General features: G+C 46.8%; 7 protein-coding genes across 7 annotated transcripts; 4 read left to right on the plus strand and 3 right to left on the minus strand.

Annotated features, from left to right (window-relative positions):
• Positions 1–2,292: 2,292 nt before the first annotated feature.
• On the plus strand, positions 2,293–3,787 carry PAAG_02066 (hypothetical protein; the record flags this gene model as incomplete). The annotated part of the gene is made up of 6 exons (XM_002796132.2): positions 2,293–2,463; positions 2,532–2,568; positions 2,636–2,703; positions 2,799–3,175; positions 3,246–3,313; positions 3,396–3,787. 6 exons carry the CDS (start codon positions 2,293–2,295, stop codon positions 3,785–3,787), a joined length of 1,113 nt encoding a protein of 370 aa, XP_002796178.2.
• A 3,957-nt stretch (positions 3,788–7,744) lies between these two features.
• On the plus strand, positions 7,745–9,272 carry PAAG_02067 (MEAB protein; the record flags this gene model as incomplete). Its single annotated transcript, XM_015844533.1, has 4 exons — positions 7,745–7,933; positions 7,993–8,209; positions 8,298–8,822; positions 8,962–9,272. The coding sequence occupies 4 exons, from the start codon at positions 7,745–7,747 to the stop codon at positions 9,270–9,272; spliced, it is 1,242 nt and encodes a 413-aa protein (XP_015701537.1).
• Positions 9,273–10,712: 1,440 nt separating this feature from the next.
• PAAG_02068 (hypothetical protein) lies at positions 10,713–12,093 on the plus strand (the record flags this gene model as incomplete). The annotated part of the gene is made up of 4 exons (XM_002796134.2): positions 10,713–10,806; positions 10,965–11,147; positions 11,261–11,408; positions 11,505–12,093. 4 exons carry the CDS (start codon positions 10,713–10,715, stop codon positions 12,091–12,093), a joined length of 1,014 nt encoding a protein of 337 aa, XP_002796180.2.
• Positions 12,094–13,639: 1,546 nt separating this feature from the next.
• PAAG_02069 (hypothetical protein) lies at positions 13,640–14,761 on the plus strand (the record flags this gene model as incomplete). The annotated part of the gene is made up of 2 exons (XM_002796135.2): positions 13,640–14,408; positions 14,511–14,761. 2 exons carry the CDS (start codon positions 13,640–13,642, stop codon positions 14,759–14,761), a joined length of 1,020 nt encoding a protein of 339 aa, XP_002796181.2.
• A 1,323-nt stretch (positions 14,762–16,084) lies between these two features.
• PAAG_02070 (glutaminase A) lies at positions 16,085–19,103 on the minus strand (the record flags this gene model as incomplete). Its single annotated transcript, XM_002796136.2, has 5 exons — positions 16,085–16,957; positions 17,028–17,158; positions 17,227–18,229; positions 18,316–18,736; positions 18,820–19,103. The coding sequence occupies 5 exons, from the start codon at positions 19,101–19,103 to the stop codon at positions 16,085–16,087; spliced, it is 2,712 nt and encodes a 903-aa protein (XP_002796182.1).
• Positions 19,104–20,727: 1,624 nt separating this feature from the next.
• PAAG_02071 (glutamyl-tRNA synthetase) lies at positions 20,728–22,968 on the minus strand (the record flags this gene model as incomplete). The annotated part of the gene is made up of 2 exons (XM_002796137.1): positions 20,728–22,605; positions 22,717–22,968. 2 exons carry the CDS (start codon positions 22,966–22,968, stop codon positions 20,728–20,730), a joined length of 2,130 nt encoding a protein of 709 aa, XP_002796183.1.
• Positions 22,969–23,623: 655 nt separating this feature from the next.
• On the minus strand, positions 23,624–24,103 carry PAAG_02072 (hypothetical protein; the record flags this gene model as incomplete). Its single annotated transcript, XM_002796138.2, has 2 exons — positions 23,624–23,796; positions 23,917–24,103. The coding sequence occupies 2 exons, from the start codon at positions 24,101–24,103 to the stop codon at positions 23,624–23,626; spliced, it is 360 nt and encodes a 119-aa protein (XP_002796184.2).
• Between the last annotated feature and the right edge of the window lie 241 nt (positions 24,104–24,344).

Genomic DNA, 24,344 nt, shown 5'->3' on the forward strand with positions numbered 1-24,344 from the left:
TTTGCTTTTTGCTGCCAAAGCTCCCTGACAGACGGCACAGACAGGTCAGACACGGACTCAATTAAGAATCTTTAGACCAGTAAGCGTCTAGGATGGCCTATCCACAGGAAGTTTAAGAGAGGGAAAAGCCATAGTAAGCTGGTATGACTGTGCCTTAAAACCCAATGGGCTCGGAATCACACTGCCTGGTGCGAAAACTGGCATTTGACCACAAGAAAACATCTGTGTCATCCTTGTTGTGATTAAAGTAGGGGTCTTGCAGCTTTGGCAATGAACACAGAGGGCACCTGAAAGAGTTTCATGGCAATCAGGGTTAATAATAGTGATGTCGACAACGGCTTCCTAAGCGGTGTGATCTTAAAAATTACAGATTTCGCGGGCAACCTTGAAAGCTACCATGACGCCTATGTCCAGGTGAACAAGAGGAGAGCTTGGGACTCTGCAATAGGTGTTTGGGAGGACTTGCCTCCACCGCGGATATCATGAGACAATCAGAAGCCAATCTGAGTTTCTCGGAGTGGTTCATGACTGGTTGTTCTTGGTGACGGCCAAGCATCCTTCATACCGGGAGGGGGTTGAATAATATTGACGATTTCTCGAGGATATCTGGATACCATGAATTTCGCGGAGTTAAGAGAAAGGGATCTGCATTTTCCCCAATAACCAATGTTAACCACTTTTTGGATCACTTGGTCTGGGGTGGCGCCGTAAGCAGTCCCTTAAGCTGCTTCATTTACCCCAATTCGGTGGCGCATGAGTGAGGGAAACGACTACTCAGTACTCAGCACAGATGAGGCTGATGATGACCCTTGGATGAGACATACAGCTAAATATCATAAATATCCAGCAGTTTTCAAGATGTATGTTTTCTCATGTGAACCGAGCCGCCAAACCTGCTCGGTTTGAATCCTTCCAGAAACGTTCTATCGGGGGAATGAAATTCTCAGGTTAAAACCAGTGTCGGGTTCTACTATTATTATTAGGGTTGGCCGAACCCGATATACTAAATCCACTTACTAGTGAGTCCTTAACTAAACCAGGACAAGTTACATGGACGAAGGTTCGGCATAACCTTAACTCAATCGTTGAAATTTGGCGCGCCTACATATTTCCAAAAGGCGTTGAGGCGCATTTAGCGCATAATCGGGTGGCGTATTAACTAATAAGCATGCATGGAAACGGTCAACTGGCGAACTAGTCGTTTCAACCCCTTTTTCCAATCTGCGGAGAAAAACTACCTTGGAACGCGTCTAAAGAAGGTCAGTTACAAATGCTCCTGAAGTTTTCTTGGTCGCTAACGTTTTCACATTTGCGAGTTCTACTGCTTTGACGTCATTTCGATTACAACAACGGCCAGCTGCCAGCTGGTCACCATGCGCTGAAATAAGCGGACAATTCCATTTCAGCTCCTGGATCTCCGCTGTTTTTTTATACAAATGATGGATTATACAACAATTTTAAAGTCTAAAATCTGCTGTTTCGTTGCAGTTGCCATGCAATTCGAGCTGCAAGTTTTAATAAACCTGAACTGCACGTGAAGTCATGGTAGGGCTTGCAGGAAGATGCGGAACTACTTGGTGCAGATGGGGTAGTTCGGAGATATCCCTGCAAGACGTGGGATAACGACTTAGCCGGACTAAATCCTCCTTCTTCCCGCAATATCTCTCCATCATTTTAACCAAACTCTCTAGGGAAAAGATCTCCTTCGCCCCTGGCCTCTGATGAAGATGGGTCGCTCCACAATGTTGCTTGGACCGTTCCCTCCGTGTGTTATCACGCTCTATTATCTTGGGATTGTTGTTCACCTGTCACTCCGACAAAAATACATCAAAATGCATTCCACTTGGATCCTTGGCTATGGGGATCTAGGTGTTTAAACCTAAAAGTTCCAAATGATATTTGCAACACAAGTACGGAGTATGAAAGCGTTGGCGGGTTGTTAACCGAAGCCACCAATGGCTCTTGCTATTTAACAACCCATATTCTATTCGCGGGTGCCATCACCAGAGTGAGTCGCCTAACCAGCTTTCCTAAGTGACAAATTCAGTTGAGTATTGATAACTAACGCCAGAATCGAATAAGTTTCCAGGTCATGATGGCTTGCTGGGTCTACCTAGCTAACACCAAACATGTTGAACATAAAAGTCCACCTATCTGCCCTGTTTTATGTTCTCAGGGTCTCAATCATCACCCTCTTTGCTTTTCATCATTTATGATTTGGAGCTTCATGGAAGTTCGAGGTTTTCTGAATTCTTCCCCAATTCCTTTCTCAATGGTAATTTCGTGATTAGTATGACGAATTTTGGACGCCCTATCCCTGGGATTCCCAATAAAGGATGGCAGCTATGGAATATCAGCGTTGTGATGGTCATCATCTCCGGGCTTTTTGTTGTCACTCGTATGACGGCGAGGTATTCCCATGGCGGTATTCGGGCTGACGACTGGACCATCTTTGCGGCAATGGTAAGAAGGTCTTCTGTTCTGCTTTTGTGCATGCATCCCCATTGATCAACATGCTGACGTTTCTTCAGTTCGCGGCGGTCGTGCTCTCCGTTGCTCACATTATGGGTGAGTTAACTATCGTCGGTAATAAGTAGTGAGGTTTCATCTTACTAAGTGATTCAACTCGTCTCAGCCGTGGAAAGCGGATTCGGCAAACACGAATGGGATCTCACACACGGCGAGATGATCCAAGCGCTGAAGGTAGGAATCCTGAAGTGTCTGCTGCGGCTTGGCATTCATTTCGTGACTTCTTGCTCCTGGCACTGATTCCATCATCTATCTGAATTGTACTGCAGTTTGTGTTCGCTGCACAGGTGATGTATAAATTCGTTATCTGTTTCACCAAAACCTCAATCCTACTTCTCTACTTGCGAGCCTTCTACGTACGAAGGTATTTCCGATGGGGATGCTATTTAATGATCACGTTTACTGTGGCTACGGGAATTGCATATATTCCTCCAACAATTTGGCAGTGTACACCCGTAGCATCCTTTTGGGATCGCAGTATCCCCCACAACTGCATTAGCAACCGCCCGTCGTGGCTATCATATACGTTGGTCAACATTCTTAGCGACTTTATGATATTAATTCTCCCAATCCAAGAGGTGCTTCGCCTCCAATTGAAGACGAGGGATAAGGTCGCGGTGATCATGATTTTTGCTGTTGGTGCATTGTAAGCAGGGTCTTATTTGATTGTTCAGTACATGTAAATTGAATCAACGAAGCTGATCTATCCACGACAGTGTTTGCGTCACAAGTATCGTTCGAGCTACCACTATTGCTGCATCGGCCAAGGTAAAGGATGTTACATGTGAGTAGACCCGTTCATATTTTCCCCGCTGCCGTTCTCAAGGACGAACTTGAGCTAAACTCCTCCTTACACAAAACGCTAGGGAGTCCTATCCCCATCGCATGCTGGAGCACCGTGGAGATCCACACCGGTATAATCTGCTCCTGCATGCCAATGATCCGGCAACCTCTTGCCTTCCTTTTTCCACGCCTCTTTCCAATCTCCAGTCGACATGACTCAGACCCGAACACAAACACGTACGTCAAAAATACTCGCCGTCGAAAAGGAGGTGATACTCTGGCCACTGACGGTTTGGCTTGGATGCAAAATCACGACGATCACATTCACTTGACATCCATTAAGTTCTACAAAGAGGGACAGTGCCGTCCGACTGAGAGCGAAGAACGAATATTCAATATGGAGAATTTGCAACCCCCTGAAAATGGGATCGTTACGAGAACTGATGTATCCATTACCGAGACTAGGAGTGCCTAGAGTGGTGCTTTTTGAATAATTTATTATGATGAGAAAAATGTTGCATTTATTATATATCCTAACTCCCAGCTCACTGAGCTCAGAGAACACATTCAACTAGCTATTGGGCGGGGGAGCCAAAAACCATGTCGCCCTTGGGGAAAACGTGGGGAGAAACGAAGAGATTAGCTCCGGTATCTATATGACTGTGGCCAGAATAAAGAACCCAGGTCTCCTTGTGAGTAAGATGTCTTTAACATAAACCGTACGTGTCGAATGGAAGATCTTTGATAATCGCAATAGCCTTTTTAAACAACTGTAGGAGATCGTTTCTGAACCGAGATTTAATTATCGGACGGCGTAACCACGATGAAACGGTGACAACTGTGTGGTTTAACCGTACCCCTGTGGGTAAAGGAAACTCTCGTATTCTCATATCAAGCCATTTTTTCAACCGTAAGAGTATATCATTGCACGTCAAAGGTGTTGCTTGAGGTTCAAAGGTTTCGGCTGGGGAAACTTTCGGCGTTGAACTACCGATCTCTCAGTCACCACAGTAAAACAACACACCAATCAGCCATATATCGCAGATATATCTCACATCCATTGGATACTCTCACAAACATTACCATTTAGCATATATCTCGGGGTGCGTTTCTTTCATCCATATTTATCGAATCCTCTAACCAACCCTAACCCAGGGTTATGGTGGTTATGAGGTTGAGGGAGGTGCCATGTTTTAGCGGCGTTTCAGGAGTTCCGAGTGGAACGTGGGTATAAATTTAAAATCCGAAATTGATCTCATCTCAACTTTCTTCGACCTGCACTCATTATTCCTGAACTACAACCCCACCAAAAAAACGCCAAAGCATCAAATTGGCTAGGCGTTTGAAGACACTGCCCCTGCTTTTGCGTCACGATTGCCGAGTGGGACCCCATTTGATGATCTACCAGCGGGCTCCCTAGGGTCGTGACATTCGCTGGTTTTTCTTCTGCATCTGCTTTGAACTATGGCCTAGATGTCATTTGGGGCACTTCGGGCACGTCAAGCGAGAAGGATCGTGAGAATTCAGTCATTGATTGTGAGGCTTTTGATCGAAGTACCAATCCTCAGAAGCAGTGTGCCTTCAAAGGCTGTTAGACAGCGGACATTGATACTTAACATCTCTATCTACGTTTATAACCCAGCTGTAGGCCCTTGGATTTGTCAATATCGATATGGTGAGTTTGGGATTCCAGCGCTAGTTCTGAGAGCACCCGAATGTTTGAGGTCGCGAATTACATGATTTTTTTAATTGCGACAATTTGTGTCTGTCCGCCTTGACAACCATTCCCGCGGCATGATCCCATAGCTGTTTTTACCCTAGCACCCCATCCATGGACTCCTCCGTCCTGATTCTAATTTTGCGCTTCATGAGTGAGAGCGTCACTCGAGTTGGTCAAAGAACGGGATGGTTCTCCGAGGTTAGAATGATAGGGTCATATATTTATGCTTGATCCATGGATCCACAAATCCTACCAACGTACTTTTTTTTCGGAACGTCAGTCCGTATGGAATTGCAGATGCTTCGAATTCATTAATTACTGCAGCGGAAGAGGTATCAGCAAACGTTAAAAAAAGACACTCTTCCAAGAATAGCCAACTTTCCAAAGCTGCCCGAACATAATACCTACATCATGAAGTCGGTGGAGTGCCTCGTCGTCCATCTTAAAATACGTGTGTGCAGTTAACAACTCGATGTAGTTGGCATTCCAACAACCAACAGGTGTTTGGGATTGCCTGCTTACTATATATTACTTTTGGCTCCGCAACTCTGTGGCTCAAGTGAACAATTGAGCTCAATGTTTCTACTATGGCTCAAGGCGGGACGATATGGCTACGAAAATCCATGCATTTACCATGACTCTACCTCCTAGAATATTCGTTGCAAGTTGCGTGGTCTAGATGTTTCATACAATGACACTTCCGCTTCCAAATTCAATCGCCGATACTTTTCACAAAGGTCTAATGCGGCAATGGTTAATTATCATACTTCAGTCCGCCTATGTTTGACGATGGCTAATGTGGGCGGTTGCCGTTTGACCATTTAGACAAGTTAGTTCGACTCCCAGTATTTGATGTTTTCTTCCATTCTTTGGCAAAGAGCCTCGAGGCTAAATGTAGGGCTTCTCGGATGTATTATTAATCCGATGCTACAACCCTCAACGTATCGTTCCCTGCATCCAACATCATCCAGCGGTGAGAACAGTGAGAACATAATGAGAGCCCTCTGCACTAATCTGGAAGCGATAATTCCCCAATAATTCCAAGGTCGATCCAGCCGATGTGGTGTCTGTCCAGACAAAAGTTCAGCTAGCAAAGCGGCCCGCGTGCTTAGACGCCTGCCAAGCCTTTTTGGGTTTAACTAACTTTCTCATGAAACAGTTGAACATCCTTCGAAGTGTTCTCAAACTTTGCTATTCTGGACCCTTGCCTCAATTCTATACGCTGTACTTTGAAAGTAAGGTAATGCTTTCTTCGTTCTTCGGAATACGTCCCGAGGTTCTTTTAAATACCCTTCAGCCCTCTCTTGGGTTAGTTTTTAACACCAGAGCCGGTCACTGCACTCTCCAACCATTCCAGAAAGCTACAATTCGGTACACGGGTCATTCGGCTGCCTGAGGGAAAGACATTTAGGCAGAGGGCGGTCCGGGCGGACAAGCCAAAAGGTAGTGATTCCGATGGTTGCAAGGACTTCGTCTTGTTCGATTGGCTCACTGGCAGGTTAGTGTCGAATGTCGAGAACATGATCCGGCACAACACTTGAGGGTCTTTGGTTAACTCTCCAAGGTTTGCCATGCGAGTTGTTACTAGTAGTTGCGCAACGCCCCAAATGCTGAAGGACTCGAAAGGAGGTTGGAATTTATCCGCCATTAAATATCAAATTCCCACGTTCCGGCCGGATCTAGGGTTAAACTGTAACTTTTTGATACAAGATCTCATTTAGCCTTCAGATTCTAAATGTGCCCAATGACAATCCAACAACTATCGGTATTGCCCACAGAAGACCACCCCGCAATTCTGGGCAGCAAAGAGAGAGCTAGGGATAAAGTCGGCGGGGCCTGAAGCGAGCTGTATTGAAGCTGTAACAATACACCTGGGAGTTAACTGGCACAGACCACCGGGGGTCCAGAATTTAACGGCAACCGAGATATTCCGGCGGTATTGGATGTATCGAAATAGGCAAAAGAAACACAGGAGATATGAGAGTGCGTCCACTTTCCCCTCTCCTCAAAGTGTAGTTTATGATCAGGCAACCAATGACCCACACAAATCAGCAACCGTGCGGCATGACCAATTTGTGATAACAGGTTAAGAAGAAAAGAAGGAAGGGAAATGGAAAAAGGCAATTACAACAGACAATAATTCAATTATAATAAGGGTTGGGACCATTAAAAAAGAGAGAACATACGTACTGCGGGTAATAATACGCAACATACTTACATACTCCGTATACTATCCGTACATACCATAACGGAAGAGCTAGCCTTTGAACACTGTCCCCGATACGACCCCGATACTCTCCCCGCATCCGCTTCCCACATGTTTCTCTTAGTTAATCATAAATTCACCTCAGAGCATCTACTCCACATTCTTATCGCCGACCTTTGACTCTCTCTGCGCTCATCTTCCAAAGGTTGGGTCCCCTGTTCTCATCTATCTTGATCATTCAACGTCCCCAATAGTTTACCTTTGAGATCTAGCCCTACAGCCGCGCGTTTCTGCGCCTTAGACGCACCCGGTGCGTGCTTTCGCGGGTGTTCCCAGCAAGCCGCCTCCACACTTCTCTCCGCTCCTCACGCCCTCCCCTTTCTCTGCCCCGGGGTTCTGGCCGTCTATTAAACCCGTTCTATTGCCTCTATATCTTGCCTGTTAATCTGTGCACATTGCTCAATTGCCCGATTGTACCCCTCCTCCCTTCCGCCTCTCTGCGTGATATGGGATCTCGGGTCAATGTCAGCCAGATTAATTCGCCGGATGGTATTAGAATGGAGGAGGTAATTCCGAAATCCGAACCCAACCCTGAGGGTTCTTGCAGTTCATCAGTCTCAACACCAGAACCAGATGGTGAAACGGTCATTCAAGATGCTGCCCATAGGCAAAAGCGTAAGGGAGGCCGAAAGCCCGTAGGTTGTCTTCTGATTGTCTCTTTCATTTTCTACTGTATGCTAAGTTTGTTTCTCAGATATATGCCACCTCTGAAGAGCGTAAGCAAAGGAATAGGCAGGCGCAAGCCGCTTTCCGTGAGCGTCGCACCGAGTATATAAAGCAGCTGGAGACTACCATCAAGCACAATGAGGAGACTCTTCAGACATTACAACAGAGTCACCGGAGCGCCGCTGACGAGTGTCTGATGCTTCGCTATAAAAACTCGCTGCTGGAGCGCATTCTTCTGGAAAAGGGTATGTATCTTGTGATGACTTAGAACCTGTCAGACTCCCAATAAAACATATACTAAAGCCCACCTACTGCCTCCATTCCGATTGCTAGGCATCGACGTTCAGGCTGAGCTGTGTTTGAAAAATGGCAGTCCCAATCTGCCACCAGTAAAACCTGCTAGACAACCCATAAGCCGAAAACCCCCCCTTTCACGAACCGCTATGAACAGGCAGTCTGTCAATCGTCACAAGGTCAGAATGCCACAAAAGCTTGACCAATCTAATATCCATCAGGCACATCGTGAGGATTCCTATACCATGAGATCCCCACAACTACAACCGACGCCTAAATCTCATGCCTCATCGCCTTCTGCCGTCAAGTCGCCCGTCTTCGGCCTACAAAGCGGTATGTCCCCACGCTGCGCAGAAATCCAACCCCAGCTCCAACATAATAATCTGCAGCCCCACCAACGACCGCCAATATTACCCCCGCTCGCCGGTTACAACAACAACAACGGTGGTACCAGCGCTCACCGTCCCATTTCAGCTACCCCTTCCTATCCCGCAGATCAAACCACGGCTTCCTACCCGAACATATCCCCAGGTAGCCAGATGAACCCAAGCCGGCCTGGCTCAGGTTACTATCTGTCACCATTCCAAAAGCATTATGATCAACTAGGCAAGCTGACCCCCACCTTTCCCCCCCCAAATTAATAAATCGGGTGCTTGTTCATCTTAATTAACACCTTACTCTTTTTTATTTTCTACAAGTATAGAACAGGAATATGACGCCCAAGTCGACATGGACGATGATGAGCCGGACAATGGTGGCGATTCCGCGGAAGGCATTTCGTACACGGTCGGCTACCATGACGAGACATCGATCTCGTCTCGACGGGCTCAGCGGAATGAGCAGCGGGCTGCTACTGCTATTGCTGGCCATAACGGCCAGATGGAATGCTTTGAACGGGGAGGTTCGTTCTTTGATCACTTCGATCCCATGCTAGATGCAGATCCATTTGGCTTGACGGCCAGCATGCACTTCCAGACACCGTTCAGCTACGGTCAGAACCACGCACGGCTGTAACAATGTGTGAAAAATGCGTACATGTTTACATTCACATGCCATTCACACGCCAACACATCCCAACTCACAGCTCCCTTTTCATACATATATAAATTATATATATAATAAATATTTCGGATCGACGAGATGAAATCTACACTCTACAGCGTTTTGAAATGGATGGATGGCTGTTTCTCCCTTTTGCTTCTTCCTTCACCACCTTCACTAACCCAACTTTTGCTCATGGAAGGAAAGAAATAAAAGCTGCCCGCCTTGAAGGCGAAATTGGCACTGGGATTTATTTTGGGATATCTAGTCTACCTGCCCATACATGTGTGTCTTCTGATTCCTAAACAACGAAAAAAGGTTCAACCAGGTTGGCGCGTTGGTAATCATGGGGGAAAGAGTATTTTCACGAAGTCATCGCAAGGCGTTTGGAAGGGTGTTTTTTTTTTTTTTTTTGGTGAGAATTGGGGGGGGGGTTGGTACCACAACTCTTTTTTGCGTTTTCTTATGATCATGACTGCTATATATTATTTTCACTATTTTGATTTCTTGTTGCTTTGTTGACTAGATGATTTGATGAGCGTTGGATTTTCCCTCTTCCTTTTTCCCTCTGTATTTCCCTCCTTATATGGGCGTATGGGCGGCCTTATGTCGAGGTAAATTTGCCAGTTCATTATCAGTTCATTATCTGCAGGGCATCGATTGTGTAGTGTACTGTACAGAGTACATACGGAATACGGAGTACTTAACTTGAATGAAACCCCACAATGAAAAGAAAAAAAAAAAAGAAAAAACCTGTTTTCATCCCCCATTAACTAATGAACATGTCAACTAATAACTAATACTTGGGTTTTGTTGCCAAACTGCTGATGGATGATGAGTGACTGCTTACCCTAAGCCCTAACCCGACCAAACCGATCCAAGCCTGGCCCGGGCCGACAGTCGCTCCGGCCCAGACATTCGCTTAGCAAACCCAGCGCAGCCAACCAAACTCTGCCCATCCCGTATCTCATCCTGGCGACCAGCCAGAGGCAAATCAACCATCTCACATCCACTCCCCAGTTCCTCTCCCATTCATCACCCATTCTCTCCCCAACCTGCATCCATCTCCGCTCTTTTCAGAGGTCACGGAATTCTTGTTGCCCTTCTAGGATTTCTGCCCGCTCCGTCTGGCCCCCCCCTTCTTTTCCCCCCTTCCCACCCTTACCGAATTGCTGCAATAACAGAAAGCCTTCCAAGGAAGGCAATATCCACAAAAACCAGGCGTCATGTCGGACGTCCGGTCCAAGGTACGAAAAAGCAAGGGCTGCGGATGATGTGCAATTAATTGAATTGTCCCTGCGCGTGAAGACTTATGTCAATCGATGCTTGTTATTCTGTAAAAATAAAAGAAAGAAAAAAGGAACAAATGAAGTTTTCAGTTTTTGCGGTCATGAATTTAGTTTTTGCCATACAATGTTTTGTGGTGTTGTGGAAAATGATGCTAATATTGCTGACCCGGTTTTCCTTAACCCGTCGCCCACAAAACAGAACCTGTACGAGCTTCTTGGTATGCAATTTCCAACCACTCTCCCAAAACCTTTCAATTTTCCCGTGAATATATTCAAAGAATGGGCGTATATGTGGGATATAAAATATAGATTTATGTCTATAGTTATATGTATCCGAAACATAAACCCGTTGAACTAACATAATGGGTCCATGCAGGTAATGACCCCGAGGAGGATTCCGATCGGGAGCCATCGCCACCCACTTCAGCCGTAGACAAGACCGGCCCGCGACACGGGAAGCGTGACGGCCTTTCCGATCCCCCTCGTACAAGCAACCAGACCTCTGCGCGTTCTTCTAACCGTGGAGGACGTGGTGGACGATATGGTGGTAATGAGCAAGGTATATATACAACACTTGGTGGTCGATGGGGCGATAAGACCCTTATCTACATGTTCTATCTATGTATATGCGAGTATACGATTATTCTAACGCGCATTATCCTGTCCCTTCAGCATTCCGTGACCGTGAGGCTGGTTCGCGATCAAATCGTGGCAGGCCCGTTGATGGCCCCCATCAACATATCCCAACTGGCGTTGTGAAGAATCGCGATGACCGTGGTCATCTCCTTCGAGGAGACCGAGCCAACCGCTCTGACAGAACGTAAGCCATTCCATACATTTTTCAAATGTTTTGGGAGAGAGAAATTCTCTCCAATAAGGATCGTTATTAATATTACTCTTTCTCTTGGTTTTGCAGCGTGACCTCCAAGCAGGTCGAGCAGGGCTGGGGCTCCAACGCGGGTGACTCTGCCTGGAAAGACGAGCAGGCCGGCGAAGCCATTGCAAAGAACGAACAAAAAGGCGCGGAAGCCAATGCAGCAGAAGCTGTTGCCGAACCGGAGGAGAGGGTCAAGTCATACGATGAATACCTTGCTCAGCAAGCCGAACAGCGGCGCCAGGACCTGGGTGTCAAGGAGGCCCGCAAGCCCAACGAGGGCGTCAAGGCTGACAAGAAGTGGGCGACCGCCAAGGAGCTGAAACGCGACGAGGACGAGTCTTCCTACATCAAGGGCAAGGAGGAGAAGGCCCGACGCGAGAAGGCGCGCAAGGAAAAGGCGTTTGTCGAAGTTGACATGCGCTTCGTCGAGCAGCCGCGTGGTGGTCGTGGTGGGGATTCCCGTGGCCGTGGCCGTGGCGGCGACCGTGGTGGACGCGGTGGCGGACGTGGTCGTGGTGGAGAGTTCCGTGGTGGTCCCCCTCGTGGCGGAGCTTCTCGTGTCAACCCCACCGGCCCCAGCGTCAGAGTCGATGAGAAGAACTTTCCGGCTCTTGGCGGCGGCAAGTAAAATTGTTTGGGAGAGATTCATTTCTTTCTTCCTTTTCTATTCTCTTTGTTTTTCTCAATTTCATTTCTCCACTCCGCTACTTGCAATTGACATGTTCTTGTCATGGTGGGTTAAAAAAAAAAAAAAAAAAAGGGAAAATGGAAGGAAGGAAAAGAAAAGTGCATGTGTGTCCTCCTTGACTCTGTCTCTCTCCAGCGCACAAATGATATAAACCTCTTGTTGTCCATTTCAACCACTGTAGAAAACCTACAAGCTAAAAAATCCTACCTGTTTCTTATGCTTTTTCCCTTTCTTTGATTTTGTTCTCTTATATTATTTCTCTGTTCTCTGCAGCGACGTTATTCCGCTTTTTTTCGTCTTTTCTTTCAATCAAGACCAAATACAGTGGGGAGGGCGGAAGGGCGGAAAGGCGGATACGGGAAGGGGAAAAAGGAGAAGGGCAGAATAAAAAACGCTATATGGAGGCTGTAGGAAAAATATACGGGAAGTTCATCAACTCATCTTGTTTCTAATGGAGAAGGGGAGTCAGAAAGGTTCTTGATTGATGACTTTCTTTTTTTTTTGTCGTTTCTTCTTCACTTTTGGGCTTTAGGTTTTCTCAATGTATTTCCCCCTTACTTTTTCTATACATATATGCAAATAAAAAACCCCCCCCCAAAAAAATCGTTCTCCTTTTTCTCTCATTTTTGCCGAACTGTCCGTCTCCTATTATTACCTTCCAAATTATTTCTAACATGTATACATAATACAATAGGCTGCTATCTAACCCCTTCCCCTTCCCCTTCCCCTTCCCCATCATTTTTTGAACATTCAATTGTTCTAACATGAGGTTGCCGTTCAATATGGTGGCGACGATTACAAGCACCCAAGGATAAGATATCTCTAGATATTTCTAAATCCCTCTTTCTTGTCCTGTTTCACATATCTGCGTATAACGGAGCGAAGCATTTTCATACTAGTAAATCTTTCTTCCGTTTTCCAACTCAATTTCTTCCATTTGCCATACAGCAATGGATGTTGCATATGAATGCAATCTCCTCTCCTCCCGCAACCATGCATCACCGCTTCTATTCATGATAGATGAAGAGAAACTGCTGCAGCTCTCAGCATATGCAGACATCTCTCTCTCTCTGTGGAAGTTGGTGTGAAGGGAGCTTGATGACAGATACGGATATCGAAATACCTCTCACTTTTCATTCCTTGATGTTTTATGTCGAGACATCAATGTCAGTATTTCTTTTAAAAGGATGTCCCTTCCCTTCCCTTCCGTCCTCCTTTTCGTGGCTGTGCCGTGTTTGTTTTCTTTAATCTTGGGCAAGTTCAATCTCTCATCTCCAATAGCGGTGCGTTTATATATCCACCATGTTGGATATGTCTATACTCAAACACATCATCTTCATACCCCTTTTCTACGCTCCTATCTCAGCAGAGCATTCTCCACCACCACTGCAAACAAGGTCCCCAAATTCTAAACAACTCTCCCCCTTTTCTTTCTTTTCAATTACCATCCTTACCTCTCTCACTTCATTTCCACAAGAATTGCAAAATGCCCACTCTCCACAACGTCACAATCACCCCCATCATCACTACCTTCTCCGCCACCAACACCACAAGCACCAGCACCAGCACCGCCAACGCCACCGGGTTCTTCAGCGAACAAATCCCCACCTACGACCTCCATGAATCCATTGAAAGTCCACGTAGCGAGACGTGCTTCACTACCGCCACACGTCCGAATACAACATCAACAACATCCCTCTTTTCTCAGCTCCTTAAGCTCACCGCGTCCTTCGAACCAAACACCTACCCAGTTCTAACCGCCCACATTCCGTTATACCCAACATCGTTCAAATATGTACTCGACCCACCACCCTATGACACGTGCGAAGCTATGTATTTTGAAATGGAAATTGGGGGCGAACATATGGTGAAGTGGAGATGCGGTGTTGATGACGAGTGGAGGGGGGAGATGGAGTTTTGTTTTCGGGTGCCGGGTACAAGTGGTGGTGGCGGTGCTACGTCACAAAGGATGTCCGGGACAGCAACGGCAGACATAAAAGCAGAACATCCAGATTCAACGACAACAACAGAGACAAAGACAAGCTCAAGCACGAGGAAAAGGACAGGTAAGACATGGGAAAATGAGCTATCCTCTCTCCACGCCAAACCCATCGAAATCAGAGCCTATCGAGCACGCAAGGCGTTGGACCTCGGCGTCAACCCCGTATTCTGGGACTATTTCGACCCAAGGTTTTTCATGGTTGATCGGCCTCCTGTCCCTTACGTGGTTTTCCGGTTTATATACGAAGGCGCGAGTAAGCAGCGCTTTTTTCTCTTTTCTTACTTTTTATCTAGGACATAAGTAGTATGTTACCATTCGAGCGTGCTGACGAGAAAACGAAAACAAAATAAAACAGGAAATGGTACAGAGTTCATCGAGTTTGCTAGCCTGAGTGCGGAGGGTGAGGATGGGGAAGTGGAAGAGGCGGCGGAAGATGGAATTCGGGGTAGTTCTGGTTCAAGTGAACAGTCGACTGGTACAGTGGTTAAGCGGGATCTCAGTGCTAAAAAGGAACGTGGCGACTCTCTTTCTCCTGTTGTGAAGGGTGAGCCGGATGAGCAGGGGAATCCTTATGAGGTTCCAGAAGTCAAAGTGAAGAGGGAATGAATGAGGTCTATTTTTTATTCCGTCTGGGAGCAGAGCAGTTTGGAAACTAAGAGTGAAGTCAACTCTGCGCGCAATTTGGGATGTGTGGTTGAGGATTTCTCTTTTTTAAAGGTTTCTTGCACCTAGTTATTTGGTTTTGCTTTCTCAAAGTTAGCATGGGAAACACGTTGGAAGGGTTTTCATATGTTCATTCTTAAATAAGTTGACATGACCCACCCTACTTTGTAATGGTTTCGTTATTAGTCTCTTATTCATGGATGATTTCAAAAACGTTTTTCGTCTTTTTGATTTCCTCTCCTTGGTACAGTTTTCGATCTCCTCTTTTCTCAATAACTGCTCGGAATCGATGCCCCTTATTATACTTTTCAAGTATTCTAACATCAGAATATAGTTAATCAAATAGTCGAATCTCTGGGTCAAGGTTTGGGTATATGGATAGCCAAAAGGACTTGGGAGGTAGAATGGTTAATAATACATTTGGGAGCAACGAGCCGTTGCGAAAGATGTAGATATTTTGAATCGACGATCTGTGCTGCCCCCCTTTTCTTTTGTTATCTACTTGGGGATCTATGTAGGTTGTTGGCGCACAGCGGCTGGAAAGGGCATTAGATGTTGAAGAACCTCCATACAAAAGATTATTGTTAATAGTTAAACACAACGATAATGATATTAAGAATACATTTATTAGGAATACATCCGTGGTCTTGGGATCTATTCTATGCTTATATGCGTGCGTAGAGACATAAACACATAAAACCTGTGTAAACCAAGAACGTGCACGCCCGATGTAGGATCGAGGAAGGGAAACTGTGCAGGCGTGGGTAGAAACGGGAGAACTCATTAGCAGAAGCGTTGCTGGGGAATTTACCTGTGTACGAATAACCAAAACTCGATCCGGAAAAGTTCATCGCAGGACTAAATTCAAAACCAAAGAGCAGCAAAAGGGGTAAAAGCCAAAATCACATGTAGAAATTTCAGAACGTCTAATGTAATAATGGTAAAAAGGAATTTTGCATGCCATGCAGGAGACTCGCAGGTAGGTGATTTAGAAAAGGGCGGTTCCAGAGACAAAAGGCAGTAATGATGGATAATGACATCTAGAATGCGAAAAACTGTCAAATAATCCAAGAGCAAAGAAAATGAAGACTCATGACGACAATAAAAATCAGTAGGACGCGGCGGGGAAGGTTTAGGGGGAAGCAGAAATCCAAGAGAGGGAGCAAGAATAACTACCCAAGGACTTGTAGAGAAGAAACAGAAGCCCTATAAAACGCAAACAGAAGTACCACCACGAAGGTTAAGGGAGGAGGCTGACGAACTCATCTAGTTAACGAAACGGGCACTCCTGCGCCTAAACTCTCCACCGGGACCAGCCCATCTATGATCTTCAGTATTAGGGAGATTAGCCACCATCCGAAACTGAGGTCTATCCTTCGGTCCGATCACCTGCGAAACCTCATCGCCCTCGTCATCGTAATCCTCGTCATAACCCTCATCATAGCCACCATCGTCTTCATCGTAATCCTCATCATGGTCATAGTCATCGTCGCTCAGGCAATCATACCCTTGGCACCTGGGCCACCCGTCTTCCAAAACCTCATCATCCAAAAACTTCAACCCGTCCATAGCTTTTCCATTACACGCCCTTTCAAGCGCAAGAAAGGCAAAATGCCCACCAACAACAGGACGAGCGAAGAAAGTGGGACCCGGGAAGCCACCATTTCCCTCCGTGTTATGGAGGTCAGTGAGCGGTCGATCCGTGGCCGTTTCGTTGACCCATTTAGCTACGGACTGAAGGATCTCCTCGCGGACCCTTTTGCTGGATACTGCCATCGAAAAGAATTCCCAGTCCGTCTTGGTGTAGAGATGGCGGCTGTCCAGCGGAAGCCCGTACTTCTGTCGCACGTAATGGTACCATTTAGACTGCCTTTCGTAAACGCGTTTGGGCACGAAGCCACCGGGTTGGTCCTCCTTTGGCGGATCAAGAGGTTTCTGCGGGTCGCCTTTGTCGATGACTCCATTCCCTTGCGGGAGATTACCAGAGGAATCTTCCATGTGGAAACAAAGAAGGGAGTCCGCGTAGAGATTGTACAGCGTAGTCCAAGAACCGTACCAATTGTAGGAGACTTTAGCATGGGTTTTATCCCGCGAGAACCCATACTCTTCCCATTTCGTGACGTAGGTGTCAGAGATATTCTAATTTAAATAGATCCATTAGAGTTAGAACAGTCCTTCCTTCGTTTCTTGATCCTATCTGAAGACGTACCTTGTAGAAAGTAGAATCATCTTTATTTCCGATCAAAGAAGAAAGCTGGCTCATGGCGTTGATACCGATAATACCCTTGAGTGCAAGGTTCGTCTGGAGTGCCAGCCATCCAGCAAAATCATCGGTAGATACTACAAACATAAGAGATCCGTTAGTCTGCCTACAGAAACCGTCGGGCAATTGCAAGGATCAAACTTACGCTGATTGGCAGGGAGCAAAGAATATTCGACCAAGTATCCAGTCCACTGCTTCCATAATTTATAAGACCTTTCTACCCACTTCTGAGCTTTGTTACCTGCGTCAGGGATTACTGACCAGGGGGTATCGAGTTTATCTACACCGTCACGGGATTCAAGATCTGTGAGTGGGAATAGGCTGACGTCTTGATCCTTGTCTTCATTATTTACAAGGACCTCAACAGGAGGCTTCGCGGGAAATCGCAGTGAGTTAACGACGGCTAGGCCCATTATCAACATATTACCACATTCTTCGACCGGCATATACTCATCTCTGCCATCGGGGTGGCCAGTGGCATTGGGAAAATGAGTACCCAGATCATGCATGGAGTAGGTATTGGGATATTGACCGCTGAGCATATGTTCTATCAATGGCTCCAAAAGATAAGCTAGCCACCGAGGATTGGTATAGAGGAAAAACGGAAAAGACGGGAAGATGACGTCAACGGTCTGGAAATTTCCATTGGAAGAAATCTCTTTCAGGAACAGAATCGGGTTTTCAGCCGTCCCTGCGAAGGAGGTTGCACCGAGAACCTGCCTTGCAGAAAGAGCTACGATGTCCACATAATCCTCAGCTCCAGACGAAAACGCATCAATTTCGAGCTGCGAAGAATAGTTGGCAGCGAGCGCGTAAGCATTTTTGAAATCAGAATGGTGAAACTGAAGAAGTTTATTCACATCTGTAAACCAAGACTGCCAGAGCGGTTTCATCATAGTCAAGCCACGCGCAGCAGCGAATTGAACAACAGGATCCTGGATATGGGCAATTGAAAAGGTGACACTGTCCTCGACGAGAGTATTATTTTTTGGCATTGTCTCGTTGAGAACGAAGGACTTTGCAAAGGCAAAGACAGGTTCTTGGTCCATAATGGGTCGGAAAATTTCGTCGTTGTCATTTTGTAGAGTCTCAGTTCTTGCAAACCTCTTGCGAAGAGTAGCAGAAGTTCCGGACTCGTATCGGACGTCCTGATCGGTTAATAGTTAGTATATTCTTTTCTTCAATATTCGCATAAAACACGGCCACCTGTATGAACAATTGGGACCAGCCTTACCTCAGGTGCGACAATGTGCAGGGTGCCCCATTCAGAGCGGTCATTATGCTCTGAAAACAGCTGCTCTGCCTCCAGCTTGACCTGCCACTGCTTGAGACGCGGCCTCATTTTATCTTCGGGAATTATATGATCGAATTGCCATACAATACGAGCGTTTCGGTAGCCGCTGACCCACTGCCCATTCAAATCCATATAGACATTAATATTTCTGTTCCCCTTGACGAACACGGTCAAATACGCAGCAGGGATGGACTGGCGAAGGGTGGAAGTCGGGGTAATTGGCGACAGGAATGAAAGTGTGATGTGAATTGGATCTGTTGACGCTGCGGATGCGCTTTTCGGGGCTGCGATGGAATAGCTCAGGTTCGTCGTAGAAGCATCATACTTAGCACCAAGATACTCTGGATATGAGATGTTATATCTGCATAAATGCGTTTGTCGATTAACAAGATGCTCATATTACAGTTCTCAATTATGGGGAGTCAAAACAGTTCCAAAACCTACCCAGACGTAGCGGTGACTGGAGTCAATGAATCCTGGGGACGTCCTAGCAGTGGATATACAAATCCGGTGTCCGGGACGGAAGCCATCAGGGAGAGCCCCATATGCTCTCCTGTGTAGAACATGGGCCATGAGGACCACGGTTCCTTTCTGGCATTGGCGAGCCAGGTACTAAGATAAGGGTTCCGGACGATCAACGGCAAAATTGGAGGAGTAAGACGGGAGGCTGCGACTAGAAAGGAGTGGAAGATGGCGGCCCCTAGGAGGGGACAAAGCAGCCATCGCATGGCGGGCGCTTCACCAGGAAACAGCAGTTAAAGGATAGCAGCTATATAGAGGTGCCGGGCAACGAACGAGGCGTCTAGGGATAAGAAGAGGGTCCAGCTAGCATTGAGATGAAACTAATGGAGGAGAAAGAGGGGAGAGGGAAGAACGAATGAATAGGACAAGGAGCAGTTTATGAATAGAGGGAACAACGGTCGGAGGGAGTGTGGAGAAGTCAAAAGGTTGGTCTGCGGTTGCTGTGGATGTTTGGAGGCAGGAGGGCAGCAATGAGGTCATGTGGAACAGTCAGGCTGAGCCGCTATGCTATCCCTGGGCAGCGCCAATAGCGAATAGTTAAACTAACTACTACGCCAGCATGATTAGTTGTCGTCTGCTCCCATTCCCATTTATATGTCTATCGATACAGCCAACCGAGAGAACGGGGGGGAATGACCGAAAGACCAAAGGACTGAGTGGACTGGAGCGGACGAGGGAGAGGAGAGAGACGAGGAGAAAGGGGGGGGGCAGCATACACAGTCAGCGTTGGAATAATAATCCCTCTTTCCCTGCCGCCACTCGACACCACAGCCAACCAAAATAAATAAATAGCTAACTACAAGAACATAATAAACTACAGAGTGAATTTACCAGGTTAAAGCTGCCTAACTACAACACCCTCCCTCACATCACAGCTATCTTGGATAAAGGAAGAACCGGCAGAGTCGATTTCTAATGCATCATGGAATCATAGAGTCCTTGGAGATAAAGAGACCGCCGCCCATCGATGTTCTGTTTGCTGGTTGCAGCCCCTCCAAATAGCAGCCACTGGAATCATCGATCGGCACCAACGATACCTCCTCTCAATCATTGGCTTGCTACTCTATGTGGAGATTCCAAAACCAACCAATTGACTCTTGTGGGGCCCTGTGGGGCCACCAGCGCCGTGGCTTGGGGGCTGGGGACTGGACAAATCAAAAAACAAATGTTAATTGAGAGTCGGTATCCGGAAATCCAAACCGCTTAGCTAACTCGAGAATATCAAGATCGACTCCGATCTCCATGTTTGAAGGAACTACTACTGCTCGACTACTCGACTACTCAGGACGGCATCGTATATTGCTAACACCCATAATCATTTCAAAATCAATGAGAAGCAAACTGTTAGGTCGTTATGGATATGTATCACCTTACCATTCTTGATCGCGTGCCAGGAAGTCGTTCATGTAATAGCTTCGGAGCTCTAATACTCGATGTAATGCAAAGATAACTAGTTGACTACTTGAGGAGACTGGAAAACGGGCGACTGGTGATAATAAGGATCTACAAAAAAGTATCATCATTGACAAGTATGTGATTGGACAATTGGTCAGTCTACAAAGTAATGACTGGAACCCCGCCCTGGTTTCCCCCCTATTTTATTAGCCTGTGGTGCATCCGTCATATTGCAAAAACATGAGGTGACAGGAGCTGCACGCATCGAGTGGAGTGGTGGTCAGAACCAAGATCGGCATGCATGCGTGGCACGAGATCTGCCAAAATGACAACCTGGGAAGACATTGACAGCTTCCCTTCAATTCGCCTCCATCTGACAGAAAAAGCAAAACCATGGACTGCAACATCTGGACTCTGGGCTCTAAACTCTAGGCCCTATCCAGTCTTACCCGTGGGAATGTTGAAGAAAACAGCCGGTTTCCCCTCTTTATACGGCCGATCCAATCTAAAATATCCCTTCCGCTCAAACTGAATAATATCCCCCTCCGCAAGGCCAGCAACGTTACAATCTGCAAACGCCTCAGACCGGAACTCCGTCTTAGACGTCAAGAAGTCATGAATATCCTCGTCCTTCTCGATTTTATCCTTGGAAATGATATAGTCAAAATCCACAAGTTCAACGGGAACAAGTTCCTGCCCCTCCTCCGCCAACCATGTGACCTTCTTATCCGTCTTCTTGACATCCCCTGCCAGATGCAACTCTAGTTCCAGGCTGCTGATTTTACCATCAGACATTGGGTCGCTGGTGATCTTGCGCACAAACGTGTTGCCCCAGTTCATCAGCGTAATCTCCTCGTCCTTCTGGAATGTGGCGGCGTCCACCTGTTCCAGAAGAATTTTAGAGCTGTAGATCACCTTCTTGGTACCTAGTTCTGGGTTCTTGATGTGCTTTGGTTTATCGGCAGTCTGCACACCTTCAATCCCTTTTACGGTGACGCGCACCACGTCCTGCTTCTCAATGGCGGTATGGCGCGGGGCCACAGGGTCGATATACTTGCGGTTAGTCGCCCAGAAAAGAGTCCAGTCCAGGTTAACAACGTTCCTGCTGGGCCCTTGCTTCAGGATGAACTCGCGCAGGGCGGGTACTGTCATACCACGTCGTCTGATTCCGCGAATGGTCGGCATGCGTGGGTCGTCCCAGCCCCATACAACCCCCTCCTCGACCAATTTTGTGAGCTTTCTCTTAGACAACACAGCCCGGATGAAGTTGACACGGGAGAAGTCCCAAATGTGAACTTTCCGGATGCCAAGGGCTTCCTGCATCCACACATACTGTGCATTCCGGTCACCATACTCAGTTGTTCGCAGTGCGTGGGTCACGCCCTCTAGAGAATCCAGGATGGGCACGCAGAAATCGTACGTTGGATAGATTTTCCATGTAGTGCCAGTTCGGTGGTGTGGCTCCAAGTTGCAGCGGTAGATGACGGGGTCCCTTAGTGCCTTGTTCAAGTCGTCAATTGAGATCTTCGCACGAATACACCACCGCTGACCCTCCTCTGAGCCTGTTTTCATTTCAGCAAATCGTGCCAAGTTGTCCTCAATGCTTTCGTTACGGCGCTTGCTCTCGATGCCGTTGAACCGCTCCTCCTGCATCACCTCCTTCGCGGTGTCATCGGCATAGGCTTTCCCAGCCTTGATAATTTGGATGCAGTATTCATACATTTCCTGGAAATAATCACTTGAAAAGGAGGTTTTGTCTGGGTAAATGCCCAACAGGGATAAATCATGCTTGATCGCGTCCTCGAATTCCTGATTCTCCTTGGAAGGATTGGTGTCATCGAAGCGGCAAATCAAGGTTCCCTTGTTCTGCTCATGGGCGAAATAATCATTAAGAAGTGCTGCTTTGGCATGCCCGATATGCAGGTATCCCGAAGGCTCTGGTGGGAAACGAGTAACAACTCCATTCTCCACATTCTGTAGACCGATGTTGTAGCTTGCACCGGCCGCACTTGCAGCAGCCTTTCTCTTCTGAGCGCTAGCGCTTAACTCAGCCACAGCAATGTTTACCCACGGATATGAGGCTTCGATAAACGAGAACCAACGGCTTGTATTTGTAGCTGCCTTCCGGATGGCCGATATGGCAATTCTGTTTCCCCGTAGAGTTCCCCACACGGCTAGGTCGGCCAAGGTAAGAGCGTAGCCAACGATGTACGAACGGAGTGTGAGATGAGAATCCAGCTCTTTCATCGGTTGGTCGAGCGATTTGAAATCCAATGGCCGCAGGGCAGTTGACCTTTTCACCCATTCGTCGACCTAGGTTGGGAGGGAAAAGAAAAGATTTAGTTCCAGTGTAATGTAGATTCGCAGCGAACAGGGAGGCTGGACCCCGAACAAGAGAAGACAAAAAATGGGATTTGAACAAACCTTCTCCTTGTCTCCAGCCTGCAGGGGTACATATATATTCTCTAGATGCTTCAGGACATCATCATCGTATATGGCTTTCCCATCGTCTGACTTCAACTCCAGCTTTGCGCCTTGGGATCCGATGGATTCGACATCTTCAAATTCGACGTTGATAACGGTGCCCGGGAGGCTTTGTTTGACAAAGTTTATAGCCAGAAGAGTGGGTAGCAGAAAGGCGCCATTTGCCTTCGCTGCGACGGTCAATTGGGACATCTTGGCGGGGGTTGGTAGTGTTATCTTTTTGCGTGAGTGGTGTGGAGGGGGTTGAGATTGCCGGACCGTGAGAGAGATTTCTGAACGTGATTTGATTTTTTTTTTTTTTACCTATGTAAATATGGATTGGATTCCCAGTCAGTATGAAGGATTATCACTAGGGATCTTGCAGCTAATACCACCAATGACTGGGTTGGTGGACTGTTTGGTGATTGTGACTTGATGTCCAAATGGTTGGGATGATGCAGAGGAGTAGTTCTAATATCCTTTTTTTTTTTTTTTTTTTTTTTTTAGGCGGGACATAAGTTTAATGCTATTACTTACTTAAACCAATCTCTTCGGTGCTAGAACAAGACGAGCTATTTAACTATCTCCAAGATTACCACAGAGCACTCATTTTACAATATATCTCCAATCCGTCAACTATAGTTACGCATCTATACAAGCAATAAAGGGACAGTTTTCTTAATATGCAGGCATCCCTTTTCCAGTCAATCCACTTCTGCCTAAATAAATGGTAGTTGATCGCCATTTTACCCCGCCAACGAGGTTTGACAATAGTTAAAACTATGTTTTCCACTGTTAGCTTAAACAATTCGCCCTGCTCTTCGTTCTCTAATCACCCCCTCCATCGGCGGTGCCTCCCAGCTTCTTCTCACTCTTGAATGGAACATAACAGCTTTTCAAGTTTGCAGAGCTCTGCCTTTAAGGCGTCTCTGCCGTTCGGATTCAGCGACGATTCAGCGACTTGTTGGGGCGCTTTTCGGGCTATGCTGACAATGTGTGTGAATCCCGCAGTTCTTCGATTCTTCCCCTTTTGCTCTCTAACTAGTGATATCATATCACAATAATATATCAAGTAACTAGTTATATGAATTGATGGACATGCACTTCCACCTGCCACCATGCAACGATGCATTCTCATTGGATGGAAGAAAGAATTCTCACTACGGACTCGATGAAGCCCCACGCGCATTGCCTGGTTAAGCTCTTTAGCTACCGTTGCGTTAATCGGGTTAGGCGCAACTCCGCACTCCGCACTCCACACGCAGCACGCACACGCAGCACGCGCACCGCACCGCACCGTGCGAGAGGCGAGAGGCGAGCGGCGAGCGGCGAGCGACAAGGCCGTCATGTTCCCTCTTAAGTTATTGTTTCTGACTACTTTCGTTGTTTTCGTTCATTAGCAACGCGACGCTCTTCCACCCCTTTCTCGTCCTGCACCTGTCTCTTTTGCCTTCCTTTTCTTCTCTTCCGGGCTCAACTGGTACAGGCGAATTCATTGCCTGTGCTGATTCCTTCGTTCTCCTGTGCTTGGGCGTGAGCATCTTTTTATTTGTCCAACGATTGAACTATTCTAGATAGTAATAGAGTAT

Source organism: Paracoccidioides lutzii, assembly GCF_000150705.2.
Source record: "Paracoccidioides lutzii Pb01 unplaced genomic scaffold supercont2.4, whole genome shotgun sequence".
Classification (NCBI taxonomy): Eukaryota; Fungi; Ascomycota; class Eurotiomycetes; order Onygenales; family Ajellomycetaceae; genus Paracoccidioides; species Paracoccidioides lutzii.